This window comes from Microcebus murinus, chromosome 24 (genome assembly GCF_040939455.1).
Source record: "Microcebus murinus isolate Inina chromosome 24, M.murinus_Inina_mat1.0, whole genome shotgun sequence".
NCBI lineage: Eukaryota > Metazoa > Chordata > Mammalia > Primates > Cheirogaleidae > Microcebus > Microcebus murinus.
In genome coordinates this window covers 25,839,027-25,853,812 of record NC_134127.1, presented here as the reverse complement: position 1 = coordinate 25,853,812, position 14,786 = coordinate 25,839,027, and the positions used below count along the sequence as shown (strand labels likewise).

Here is a 14,786-nt window from a genome sequence, read left to right as displayed (position 1 = left end):
ACGAAACCCCTTGGAGACACCTCAGAAGAGCACTCAGAGGCCGAAGCTGAGCCCTGTGCGGGCTGACCTGCCTCCACCAAGAGAAGCTGGACTTGAATGCAAAGTGGCGCCTCAGTGGACCGGGAAGAGTGCAAGCCAGGTGCCCAGCAGTGACCTGCAGCCTCCACATGGCAGAAGTCTCCTGAGCCCTGTCCAGGCCTGCACCGAGCCCCGTCTCCCGTCACCCAGCCCTGCTCCAGGCCAGCCCCTCAGGATGGCCTTCAGGAGACTGGACAGCGGACAGTGGAGCTCCAGGCTCCTGCCAGCTCCCTCCTGCCTCCTCCCTGAGAAGCCAGGTCCTCCTGCCCAGAACCCTCACGCCCCAGAGAAGTCTGAGGCTCCCTGTGCCCGGGTCCCCCCGAGTGTCCTGTATGAGGACCTTCGGCTTTCCTCGTCCTCTGAGGACACTGACTCCGAGTGAGACATTGTGTACTTGGGGTCCAAGTGTGTGTACTTCGCGGTGTCTGGGTGGTGCCTGGGTCCTTCATCTCTGAAGCCCTGTCCCGTCCTCAGGGGAGAGGCTTTGACTCTGGAAGTTGTCAGGGGAACCCAGGCTTGGGATATTTCTTCACCTTGTACATTGGAGTTCTCTAATGTCACTGTATGAAAGTCTCTTTGCACTTTGCTTCTCTGTCAATAAAATTGTCACCTCGATACCAGGCGGTGTCCTATTTTTTCTTTATCCCAGTGCAAATTACGTAAAACCTATCTCTATAGGTGGAAGTTTATGGAAGGTGATGAGGAGGCTGGCAGGTCTAATGGCTCCTTAACAATTCAGAATCTCAGGCAAAATTCATCTCCATCCGATCCCAAGCCACTAAGATTGTGGGAGGGACCTGTGGATTTACCTGGGGACAAGGACCCGTGTGCTGTTCGTTCTGGTCAGCCAGATCCCCACACTTAGCTTCCTGAGCTGGGAAAGAAACCCCAGCACACGACCCCTCCACCCCGACCCTCACACCCCAGGACAAATAGGCGTCGTTCTCCAGAGGATCCCCCATCGCCGCCGCCCCCACCCCCCAAAACATCACTTTCCTTTGCCGAGTCCTAGTAAACTTAGATAAAAATAGGAGTTTGAGGAAGGCAGCCTATGGAAATTTATGTGTATGCCCCTATTAATGCAAACTTCACTGGGCATCTGCTCTGTGTCCACACCCTCCTTACTGCACACCCTGTGCTGAGAACTTCAAGATGTTACCAGAATCAATTCCATAGCTGCTCAGGGAGGAACGCCCATGTCCTGGGGGGAAGGAGGACATGGGGACTGGGACGGAGCAGCAGGGCAGGAGCAGACACTGCAGAGTGTGAGGAAAAACTGTCTCTGCCGGGATTCTGCTCTCAGGAGGAGTGACCTCCGAGCTCCCCTCATGGGTACAAGCTTCTGGAGACAAAATGACGTCAAAATCCCAGGCTGCTGCTACCAAAGGTGTAGAAGAGACACCCACACACAACCCTGCCGTCTCTGGTGGACGGGTTTGAGTCACTGACACCAGGGTGTCAAAACTTTTCTATGCACAAGGGCATTCCTTGCCTAATAGGGTGCCGTGAAACTTAGACTATCCGAAGAAACCCCAAAGTTGGACCTTACACAAAAAAACACCCAAAGAAATAAAATTCCTAGACACAAAATACTGAAATACAACCTGAAATTCAGAAAACACTAAATGTACAAAGTAAACCATGCAACGTAGAAGAACATATGGGGGCAATGTTCAGGGCACGGGATTTTCTAAGGATTTCTTGCACATGACACCAACAATCAGGCATAAGAAAATAAATAGATTGGGGTGTATCAAAATTGGAACATTTTTTATTTTTCTCCAGCATATTGTGGGGGTACAAATGTTAGGGTCATGTCTATCACCCTTGCCCACACCCTCCTTTGAGTCAGAGCTTCAAGCATGTCCTTCCCCCAGTTGGTGCGCAGTGCATTCACTATGAGTGTATATAACCGTCCCCTCTCCCGCCACCTGCCCGACACACGATAAATGTTATTCCTTTATGTCCACTTAGGTGTTGATCACTTAATACCAATTTGCTGGTGAGTACATGTGATGCTTATATTTCCATTCTTGGGATACTTCACTTAATAGAATGGGTTCCAGCTCTATCCAGGAATAAACAAATGATGCTGCATCACCGTTGTTTCCTACAACTGAAGAGTACTCCATGGCACACATATACCACGTTTTATTAATCGACTCATGTATTGATGGGCACTTGGGTTGTTTCCGCTTCTTTGCAATTGTGAATTGTGCTGCCCTGAACATTCGAGTGCAGGTGTCTTCTTCTTAGAGTGACTTTTGTTCTTTTGGAAGGGTGCCGAGTCATGGGATTGCTGGATCAAAGGCTAGATAGACTTGTTGATCCAGTCGCTTTAGGGAATCTCCATATTGCTTTCCACAGAGAATGAACTAGTTTGCAGTCCCACCGGCAGCGTGAGAGTGTTCCTATCTCTCTGCATCCACGCCAACATTAGAACTTTTATGCTTCAAGGCCACTCTAAAACAATGACGGAACTACCAAAAGGAGGCGACAAAATATTTGCAAAATATATTTCTGATCAAGAAGGAGTATCCAGAATATTACAAAAGTTTGTGACTTAGAAACAAATTAAATCCCAAAAATGTATAAAAGTAGACGTTTCACCAGAGAAGATATGAAATGGCCAATGAATTCTTGAAGGGAGGCTCAAAATCCTTCTTTATTAGGGAAACACTACTCCAAATACAAAGAGATAATGCTCTGCTCTTCTGAGGCTTGAGACATTCAATCTATCAGTCAGTCAAAGCAGAGATTCAGAACCATTGTTAAGGATATATTGAATGAGAATCTCTGCACATTGCTACTGAGAATGAGAAAATGAGGAAACTCCTGTGGAAAACCACACGACCATTCCTCACAAAATTAAATGGATAATTATCATATAAGGCAGAAACGTCCCTCTTAGCTACATAGACAAAAGACTGAAAGGCAGACGCTCTAAGAGAAACTTCTATACCTTTCCTCATTCTACCAAAATTCCAGAAAGGACACAGTGAAAACCACCCAAATATTCAACAGTGGATGAATGGATGAAAACAATGGGGTGTTTGGGTGTGTGTTTTTCTATGTGTGTCCCGTAACATCATTTGGCCTTAACAATGGATAAAGTGGCCTCTTTGAAGGTTGCTAAGGGAGGAGAATTGGTGGTAATAAAGCTTCTGTCAGCCAATATGAGAGGGGTGAAAACAACGTTCACAGTGTCTGTACAAATAAGTGGAAGATGGAAATGAAAATGCAAGAAACACAGACCCATCTGGCTCTCTAGAGGTATTTCAGAAAAACTTCCTTGAGGCACAAGGCACGGTGAAACATCAGCCAGTCACCCAAGGACAAATACTTGAGGATTCATGCCATGTGAGTTCTCTAGACCAGTCACATCCGTGGTGACACAAAGGAGAATTGTAGTTTGGAAGGAGTTCCCAGAGGGAGAACGTGGAGTTAAGGATTAATACATATAGAGTTTCAGTTGGGAAAACGAGAAGTCCCTGGGAGGTGGATGGTGGTTAGGGTTACACCTGAAGGAGAATGCACTGAATGTCACAGAATCCTGCTCAGGTGAATACGATTGAAATGCTGCATTTCATATTAACTATATTTTATTTCAATAAAAATGCAAAGTGCAAGATGAAACAGGTATATGCACAAAAATTTATTTTTCCTACACATGAAAGTGGTATCTCGGGATTAGAACACAAGCGTGAGTGTCATTTAAAGCTCACCAACTGCATTGAATGTGAGCCCAATTGAGAATAAGTCTGCACCCAACACTTACCACACTTGAATTTTCACAAACATCACTCAGATACATTGTTTTTTAAAAATTATTATTACATTTTTATTTTTACACTTTAAAAATACAGAGTTTATTATATGTCTATTATGGTTCCATAAAATTATATTTAATAATTGAAGGATATGTGTTTTTTTTTTCGGCATATTATGGGGGTACAGATTTTAAGGTTTCAATAAATGCCCAGTCCCCCCCTCCCCCAACAAGTCTGAGTCTTCAGCATGACCATCCCCCTGATGCCGCACATCTCACTCATTATATATGTTTCCCCCTCCCCCTCCCACCTGACCAATACCCTATTACTGTAGTACCTATGTGTCCACTTAGGTGCTGCTCAGTTCATACCAATTTGCTGGTGAGTATATGTGGTGCTTGTTTTTGCATCCTTGGGAAACTTCACTTAATAGTATGGGTTGCAGCTCTAACCAGGAAAATGTAAGATACATTGTTAATGTGTATGTTTTTGATTCATAAGGGGTGAGTTTTACCATAGATTTCTGTATTTCTAATAAGGTGCTACCAAGGTTTTCATTGCTCTCACATAATTAAACATTGATGACTATAACTACCAAGAAATTGAACTGGGGTGTTTTAGAAATTAAGCTCTTTGCAACATAGGGAGACACCAAATGCACAACAACAAAACATTCGCCAGGCACGGTGTCACCTGCCTGTGGTTGCAGCTGAGCCAGGAGGATGTCTGAAGCCTGGAGTTGGGGGTAGCAGTGAACTGTGACCTTGCGACTGCATCCGCTCCACCCTGGGTAAAGAATGAGTCTCTGCTGCCGAGGGAAAAAAGGAACTACAGTACCTATGTCACATTGGGATGAATTTTATTAACATTTAACAGATTTTAAAACTACAGCTTTGCAATGAAATTTAATAACCTCATACAGACAAGGCCATATTGGATCATGAAGCACAAGGAGCACCATATCTAGAAAAAATGTAGACTTTCCCGCCTACTGTATCCAGAGAACACACCATTGCACTTAATATGATAACCCACCAAAATCCATGGAACAATCTTTACCAGCTGAAGGCTTGGAGCGGTAAAACGATCACACGTGTCTTGAAACCTTACTCCTATTTCAATTACTTAAAGTGTCGCACATGATTCCCAGATATCCCACGATACCAAAAGGCAAACATCTCACACCCACCCACAAGTGAGAACAAGTACTAACACAGCACCACCAGAAAATCATGAGACTCCATATTAAATTCCACACACTCTAAAAACCTCACAGTGGAATCCTACACTTCAAAACCTAAAAATCAGAATTCACAATGAATTTCATATACAGTGAACATCTGCACGTAGAAAGTTCCTTCAAATGTTCAGAACACTCAAAAATCCAAAGAAAAGATTTCACATATGTGGCCACATCCTGGAATGCAGCCACCAGGAACCAATGGCTGCAGGTGCTTGTAGCCAAACCGGACCTCTTCATTTCCAAGTTTCTTCCTCCAGTACTGACTTGTGTGTGTGTGTGTGTGAGTCACTGCACATGCATCAGTTCTCATCCTGATATTACTGGAACACAACCAGAGAACTTGTGCCGTGCTTGTTCCTCCTCTTGCTACCCCTGGCCCTCCCACCCACACAAGGGACTTTGCTAGCTTTCAGGGACACCTGGTCTCTTTCTTCCTTGTCTGATGTGGGCAGCAAGTTATTGTCCTTTGTCATCTCCGTCTTGTATTTTGGTGGATGAATCACAACTGCATTGGAAGGCAGGGTGGATTCAATTTTTCGGAAGTTCACCGCAGGCTTTGGTCGGTTTTGTTCCAGGAGGCACTTCCACTGATCTAAGGAGAGCTCCGTAGTTGCTGTCTTTTCCAAGCGTTCCTCAAACTCGGGAATCTTGACGCCAGAGTCACTTTTGAGCTCCCGTTGGGTTGCTCCCTTGTCCGTGTCTTCAGCCCCACGGGCTCTTGGTTTCTTCCCTCTGGAGGCACACCCACCGTCTCTCCCCAATTCACTCTTCTGGATGTAAAAGAGAAGGTAGGCAGGTTGACTGAGGACAGAAGAAATGTGACAGGCGGTCACCTTAGCATCATCCATTTTGTACCACTGGCCATTCCCAGCTTTGACATAGCAGAAGTAATGTCCACTTTGACAGCTGCTCCCAGCATGGACCAGCACAGCATACAGGAGGTAAACAAGGGGTCCTCTGTTCCGCTGAGACATGTATGGTTGCATGTCAAGGCACTCGGGATATTGCACTTCTTTTGCAATTTTGTTGCCTGTGACATCTGAGAACCTTTTCAACACAAGCATCAGGACCTTGGAGGCAGTGTGCACAGTCAGAGACTTGGACGCAGGGACCTTCTTTAGACAAGTACCACAGTGATAGGCATCCTCTCCGTCCAGGTGCTCGGGCTTCACCAACCATTGCAAGGCTTGGTTGAGGCTCTGAGCTGCCTCGATATCCAAGGCGATGTCCAGGTAAGGTTCAAAGGTGTCTGAAATGCCATGGCAGTGCAGACACTTGATCTGAGACCTCCAGTAGCCTCCAAATATTTGACGGATTAGGGTTGTGTCCTCAGAGTGACCGTCTAAGGGCTCGTGCCCAGACAGACAAGCTTTCTTCATGGCATCCACAGTGCACATGAGAAACTCATGGGCATCTTCCTGGTCGTATCTGTGGAAGCCAGCAGCCAGTGCCAGCGAGGGCTTGATCACCTGGCCAGGCTGGGTTAGCACCCGGGTGACATGAGCTTCCATAGTGCACAGCATGCAGCATTCCTGACGACGACAGCTTAGAGAATGCTCCTGGGACAGCACATAGTTGGCGAGGGGTGGTGTGTACGTCAGGCACTGCAGTGCAGCATTCATGTAGCACGTGTTTCCCACATTGCAGAGCCCAGCACCAACCCCATAAGGTCTCTTCCAGGTCAGCAGCAGTTTGTCCCTGGGAGCCAATGGCTTTGTCCCAGGAGCCTGTTTCAAATGCAGGTCGGGATCTCTCTTAGATAACATTGAAGAGTTCTTAGGTCGGTAACACCTGGGGCTATCTCTATCGTCAGCTAAATTTGGCTGAGAAATTTTGAGTTTTGCAAAGGCATTGAAAGGAGGCTCCCCTCCCTGGAGGACTGAAGCAGCCTTCATGTTTCCGGGAGCGATGATCACGAAGCTCTCCCGCTGGGACCGTAAGTTGAGGAAGGACGATGCTTTCCCTTCTGAGAGCGCCTTCAAATGGCAGGTCCGTCTCCACATCAGCCTTTTTATAGCTAGCCCGACTCACCACACCCACTCCCGAGGCACAACATCCACCAGTCACGTCCAAGCACTCAATCGGATTAGGGAGCCTCAGGGTGTGTTCTCTGGCAGTCCCCAGATAATCCGACCAGCACCCTCCCCATTACTATTTGTGCAACACCTGGGGCAGATTGAACTAGCAGGATCCCGATTAAGTACCCTTAATCGGGATTTAACAAGGGTGGGGTGGTGGGCATATATTTGTCCTAGCCCTTTGAAAACAATAATGGGGGAACGTTAGATATTGAATAACAAGTCGGACTCACGCTTCGAGATTTTATTTCTCATTGCAAAGCTACAGTTCCTAAGGCAGAATGGCACTGGTGTAAGATCAGACATAGAGACCAATGGAATAGAGCAAAAGGCCCAGAAATAGCCCTCCTTCTATGGTCAATAGAGTGAATGATTGGTGCGTGGGTAATAACACTTTTCAGTGTGGACAGGATAGTGTTTTCAAAAAAGGCTGCTCTGAAACTTCGATATCCACAAAATAATGTAAATTTCCACACTCAGCCCTCAAGTCACAGAAAGATGCCTCTGCTTCTCAGACTCCAAAGTGCAGTTTCGAAATCTCGTCACCCCTTCCATGGCTCAGGCCTGCCGCTACAGCCAGCACACCCACTCACTAGGTAAAAGGTCAACAATCAGATCCAAACCATTAATGGCCTCAGGGGGATTACAGTGGGGTCCCTTGTATTCTGGTGGGAATCCCATGGGCCTAATCCACGTTACTATTTATTGAACACCGGAAGCAGATTCCGATATCAGTATTGTCCTGAAATACCCTGAGAGTACCTCTGAGTCACGGTGGTGGGTTTCCCTCTGTCTGGCTTCTTCCAACAGAAAGAGAAGGGATAACATGGGGAGAAGTGACGTGTGTATGCCTCTGTGTGCGTTTGTGTGTCTGTGTGTGTGCGTGTGTGTGTATCTATACTTTCATGCGTTTACATGTGCGAAGCACTAAAATGCCTTAGGATGTTGATAAGCAGAATTTGGACTCTTCCTTCCTGATTTTATATCTTACTACAAACTACATTAATAAGTCACTGCGTTGCTGGCACAAGATCAAACCTAGAGATCAAAGGAACAGAATCCGTAGCCCAGATACAGCCCCTGCCGTCTGTGGTGCACTGGGTTGAGTGATTGATACAAGGGTGTCCAAACTCTTATGGAGAAAGTGCAGTCGTCTTTATAAAATACAGGATTGTGAAACTCTGATATCCGCAGGAAACCTTCAAAGTTTGACCCTAAACAAATACGACACAAAATAACAAAATTACCTGGCAGAAAATACGAAAGTGTATCTTTAAATTGATGAACAAGTAAATATACAAAGTAAACGATGAACCGTTTAGAAGATGACATGGGGGATGTGTTCTCGGCACTGAATTTCTGGGGATTTCTTGGATATAACACCAAAGAATAGGCACAAAAGAAAAAAGCAAGTAAATTGGGGTTTAGCTACATTAAAACTTTTATTCATCATGGCCACCAGGAAATGAGTAACAATAAAACGCATAGGATGGGAGAAATTATTTGCCAATTTTATATGCGATAAAGGACCAGGTAACCAGAATATTAAAACTTGTATGCAACTTAAAACAAAATTAAAAGCAAAAGGTACAAAAATAGCATTTTTCCTAGAAAAGATGCACAATGGCCAATGAATTCATAAACGGATGATCAATATCGTTATATATTAGGGAAGCACTAATCAAAATACAATGAGATAATGCTCTGCTACTGTGAGGGTGGCTAAAGAGTCAATCAATCAATCAACCAACCGATCAATCAAAGCGGAGACCAAGAAGCGCTGTTAAGGAGGTAGAACAATGGAATCTCCTTACATTGGTATTCAGAAAGAGAACATGATGAAATTCCTGTCCAAAACAACATGACCATTCATTACAAAGTTAAACACATAATCATCACATGATCCAGAAACGGAACTCCTATGTATATACACAAAGGATTGAAAAGCAGACACTCAAAGAAATATTTGTGCATCGTTGTTCATATTATCAAAGTTCACAACATCAAGGGCGAAAAGAAACCAAAGATTCAACGGTGGATGAATGGATTTAAAAACTGTGGCGTTTGGGTGTGTGTTTTCCTGTGTGTGTCACGGAACATCGTTGAGCCTTGAAAATAAAGTTGTCTGTATTCAGGTTGCTAATGGAGGAGAGAGAGTGGAAATGAAGCTTCTATCCACCAACATTGCAGAGGTGAAAACGACGTTCACCGTGTCTGTACACATAAGTAGAAGACGGAAATGAAGATGCAGAAAACAGAGCTCCATCTGCCTCTCTAGAGGCATTTTAGGAGCAATCCTTGGAGTCACAAGGCAAGGTGAAAAATCAGCCAGTCACTCAAGGGCAAATACTTGAGGATTCATGTCAGGAGAGGTCTCCAGACCAGTCACTTCCATGGTGACAGAAAGGAGAACTGTAGTGTAGAAGGATTTCCCAGAGGGAAAACGTGGAGTGAAGGTTTGAACATTGCCGAGTTTCAGTTGGGAAAATGAGAAGTTCCAGAGGACGGTGGTTAGGGTTACACCTCAAGGTGAATGCAATGAATCTCGGGGAATCACAAATGGAAATACAATTAAAATGCTTCATCTAATATTAAGTACATTTCAGCTCAATAAAAATGCAAAGTGCAAGATGAAACAGGTGTATGTACAAAACTTTAATTTTCCTAAAGAAAGCATATGTTCTTAAAACCGTGCAGGTATACCAATACATTTGTTGTAAATAGGCTTCCAAATGGCAAACGACAAAGAGGAGTGCTTCCGTTCCCGGGACCATTAATGGAAACGTAACTGGATTACGCTGATTAGGTCAGGTCACACCCACAACTGCCAACCCACGGAACTGTATAAAAGTCGGCTCAGACAGGAAGCCTCCCTCAGTGCCCCTTGCCCAGGAGTCCCGGCTGCTGCAGCACACCCGGCGCAGAGCTGGCCCCGCAGTAGGCTCCCCTCCTCTGAGAACCCACTGACAGACAACAGGGGGTCCCCGCACTTCAGGTTGGTGACTTGCACTGATGTCTTCAGAAAATTAGTAGAGTACAAGAAATACATGATATTCAGGTTGTAGGTCAAAGATAGGTATTCTGTTTTTATGATTGTACTTCTTTGAAAAGAGACCTAAAATACTTGAGTTAAATGTCAATTATCTCACAAAAATTCACATTCCTAAGGAAATACACCCCCCCCACCCCCGACTTTGTAGGGAAACGGTTTTGGAAACGTTGTGCTTTTGTCCGTAAGCAGTAAAGGCTGAATATTTCAGTTCTCCTTCGTTTCTTCAAACAGTTCACATTTTAGAAAATACATAGAGGGTGGGCTTGTGGAGATAGGACAGTTATTGAAAGACTGTAGACCATAAACTTGCAGCAGAGCAGGGGAAAATTACATTTGCGTGTGAATTTGAGTTAGGAAAGTGAATATTTTACCATCGATAGTGACAATTCAAAAGGTAACAGGAAAGCATGTTTGATTTCAGATTTTCAAATATTTGTGCCCCACGATTCTGGATCCCATTTTCTGTAGCTTCGATTTTTTGTCGCTCCTGGAAAATATTGTCCTTCATCTCACTCATAGAGGAAAGTGTCATAGAGCTTATCAAAGTCTGCAGCGTCAACGATTCTGGGGTAAAAACCTAAATTGATCGTTTCAGTACGTCAGGTCTAAGACAGGGCCCTATTTTGGGGATCGGTAATGATAGGAGAGGAATGTAACACATCAGGGAATGAGAGTCCACTTTGTGAGGAAAGGACTTGAGGAAGTGGCTGACATGGCTTCCTTAAGGGGAAGAAGGTGTCGCGGGAATTTTTTGCACTATGCGAATTCATAGTGCTCTTAACGATCTTTTTTTTTTCTTTTACTCAGCAGATCCAAAGGTCCACCCCTGAGGTCATCCAACCTCAAGCTGCCGGGAGATGAGACGGGTGGCGGGTCACTACCCACAGTCTGAGAAGAACACACTCAGCAGAGCCCAGACTATGAGGAAGCAGCAGAGGGGACCCGCAGGGCCCAGGGCTCCCCGACCCGAGGAGGAGAATCCCAGGGTAAGTGGAGACGACGATCTTTGGGGATCAGGGGACACACGGACCTCAGAGTCGGGGGGTGACTGTAGAAAATTCTGACACCATGAGCCAGTTTTCATTCCTACCCAAGGATGGCCCTGCCCGAGGCCTCCTGCCCATCAGGGGAGTCTGTCAGAGACTCTGAGGACCAAACTCAGCTCCCAGTGAGTTCACGTGCAGCCAGGATTTTGTCCTGGTGCTGAGATCTGGTTCATGGCGCCCACCCCTAGAACCTTTAATCTCTACTCCTAATGCCCTTCCTAACGGGTGCTTTTGGTTATGACGTCCTGGCTCGAGTGTGCAAGCACCTAATTGGCTACTTGTGCCGCTCACCTCCCTAAAAGCAATATTCAGGTCTGAATGGAAACTCTGTCCTTACGTTGCCGTTGGACGGCTGCCCCTGACTGCTGCTGAATCGCTCGCTGACCACTGTCCTTGTTCACCCACAGGTCAAGTGCAGGGACTGTGGGGCTTTTGGACACACGGCCAGAAGCACCAGGTGCCCCATGAAGCGCTGGGGTGGAGCCCTGGCGCCGCAGCCCTTGGGCCCCAATAGGGGGAAGGAGAACCTGGCACCCCGGAAGCCCCATGATCTCCAGGACCCAGTGTCACTCGACCAGAGTGAGAGGGAGAAGGAGCAGAGACCGAGGTGAGCCATGGGGGAGGTGTAGCCGCTGCCTGGGCCCTGGACCCCCAAAAGGTGGTGTGTCTCCTTCTCACACCTCGTGCACAGCCTCGTCCAGGCAAGGAAAACAGCACTGGGGACAAAGGGCCAGGAGGTCCCTTTCGGGTAGCTCTCCTGCCCCAGGAGCTCTTTCTCCTCCTGCACATTCAGGAAGGGGAGGCCGGAGCAGCTGCTGAGCTTGTGCACATGACCGGCAGAAAGGGTGTGGAGACTTCAGGAAAGTCCTTGCTGGGAAAACCCGGAGGGCTGCCTGGAGTAGGGCAGGGATCTGACAAGAGGGAAGGTGCAGCTTTAGCCCAGGTCACGGGGCTTCAACACCTGTGTCACACCCAAACAGTCACTGGGACCCTGCCCCCAAAAGGATTCCTCCATGTGTGGACGGGAAATCCCTGGGTGTTGATCACACCCTTTGTTCCGCAGGCAGGAGCAGCAGCAGAGGAAGTCTGTCCTGCAGGCGTTTCCCAGGACACCCCAAGGGAGGCCCCAGCAGGACTGCAAGGAAGTGCCGCAACCTTGTGCCTACCTGAGGGTGAGTGTGGCCCTGGTCCCTGCTCCCTGGGCCTGCTGGGCACCCCCGCTGCGTGTCCCTCCAGGCCCCGCTGTGTCTAGTCCTAGTTCTAGTCCTTACCCCCGAGCGAGTGTTAGTTAGAAATCCTTTGGGGCCAAGCTGATTCCAGTTTGTGTCCCTCTCAGATGTCATTTTCCCCATTTCCTCGTTTCAGCAAATTTACTTCCAAGCCTCCCAACGCTATGTGTGTGGGGGCACGTGCAAATCTGTTACCAGATTATTGCAAAAGCCAGAATCCTACATCCAGAAACACACATCTCTTGAGTGGATAAATATTCCGAAATTCCCTGTCCCGCCTCCTCACCCACCCAACTGCTCTCTGAAGAACATGAGGCAGTTACACTCCATGGGATGAAACGTGTGTTTCAAGGTCCTGCAGAGGGGGCGCTGATTTGAAGACCACCCTGTGGAATAGGACCTAGTCCGGGATCCCGTTCATTCTGTACTTGTCCCGATCACCCCAGGTGGAGAGCCTGTCCATATTTAGAATGACTTCTCATAATTAGGTCATCGTGACATCTAAGTTGCTTGGATCCTCGTTTCTAATCCTATGTGGTTGATTTTCATGTTGAGTCGTCGGTGAGGAGTTTCTAACGTGTGTTCTGCCTTTTCCTACAGATTCCGAGCAGACCCGTGCCGGTCTACACAACCAACGACAGGCCTGCCCTGGACCCTCCTCTTAGAAGCCAGCCACCTGCCAGGGATGACATGAGCTCCACGTTCTCCTCACTGTCTCCCATGGCAATGCAGAGACTGAGCTCCTTCTGCAGTAGTGGACCAGATAGAGGACAGGCAGGGCTCCTCACAGAGACCCCGAAGCCTGCGTTCAAGCGCTACGGCCAGGACCCTCTCGCCATTGACAGGCTGGCCCCGAGCAGAGGTGACCGCAGCTTCCTTGGAGCTCCCCACGCTGCCTCCACAACCCCTGTCCTGGGAGACGTCCTCAAGCCCCAGGCAGGGCACAAGCGTCCTGTTCTGATCTCACAGCCCTGCCCACCGCCTGCCACACGGAGCTCGGGCCAAGACTTCAATCTCAGCATCAGGGCACCCGGCAAGAGACCTGCAGAGACCCCCACCCGGACTTGCCAGCGTCCTCCAAAGAAACCCAGACGAAACCCCTTGGAGACACCTCAGAAGAGCACTCAGAGGCCGAAGCTGAGCCCTGTGCGGGCTGACCTGCCTCCACCAAGAGAAGCTGGACTTGAATGCAAAGTGGCGCCTCAGTGGACCGGGAAGAGTGCAAGCCAGGTGCCCAGCAGTGACCTGCAGCCTCCACATGGCAGAAGTCTCCTGAGCCCTGTCCAGGCCTGCACCGAGCCCCGTCTCCCGTCACCCAGCCCTGCTCCAGGCCAGCCCCTCAGGATGGCCTTCAGGAGACTGGACAGCGGACAGTGGAGCTCCAGGCTCCTGCCAGCTCCCTCCTGCCTCCTCCCTGAGAAGCCAGGTCCTCCTGCCCAGAACCCTCACGCCCCAGAGAAGTCTGAGGCTCACTGTGCCCGGGTCCCCCCGAGTGTCCTGTATGAGGACCTTCGGCTTTCCTCGTCCTCTGAGGACACTGACTCCGAGTGAGACATTGTGTACTTGGGGTCCAAGTGTGTGTACTTCGCGGTGTCTGGGTGGTGCCTGGGTCCTTCATCTCTGAAGCCCTGTCCCGTCCTCAGGGGAGAGGCTTTGACTCTGGAAGTTGTCAGGGGAACCCAGGCTTGGGATATTTCTTCACCTTGTACATTGGCGTTCTCTAATGTCACTGTATGAAAGTCTCTTTGCACTTTGCTTCTCTGTCAATAAAATTGTCACCTCGATACCAGGCCGTGTCCTATTTTTTCTTTATCCCAGTGCAAATTACGTAAAACCTATCTCTATAGGTGGAAGTTTATGGAAGGTGATGAGGAGGCTGGCAGGTCTAATGGCTCCTTAACAATTCAGAATCTCAGGCAAAATGCATCTCCATCCGATCCCAAGCCACTAAGATTGTGGGAGGGACCTGTGGATTTACCTGGGGACAAGGACCCGTGTGCTGTTCGTTCTGGTCAGCCAGATCCCCACACTTAGCTTCCTGAGCTGGGAAAGAAACCCCAGCACACGACCCCTCCACCCCGACCCTCACACCCCAGGACAAATAGGCGTCGTTCTCCAGAGGATCCCCCATCGCCGCCGCCCCCACCCCCCAAAACATCACTTTCCTTTGCCGAGTCCTAGTAAACTTAGATAAAAATAGGAGTCTGAGGAAGGCAGCCTATGGAAATTTATGTGTATGCCCCTATTAATGCAAACTTCACTGGGCATCTGCTCTGTGTCCACACCCTCC

General features: G+C 48.0%; 1 protein-coding gene across 1 annotated transcript; it reads right to left on the bottom strand.

Moving 5' to 3' along the window:
- Nucleotides 1-1,199: 1,199 nt before the first annotated feature.
- On the bottom strand, nucleotides 1,200-7,094 carry LOC142864105 (ubiquitin carboxyl-terminal hydrolase 17-like protein 6). The gene is made up of 2 exons (XM_075997255.1): nucleotides 5,477-7,094; nucleotides 1,200-1,279 (listed from the first exon to the last, which is right to left on the bottom strand). Exons 1-2 carry the CDS (start codon nucleotides 7,092-7,094, stop codon nucleotides 1,200-1,202), a joined length of 1,698 nt encoding a protein of 565 aa, XP_075853370.1.
- Nucleotides 7,095-14,786: the final 7,692 nt, after the last annotated feature.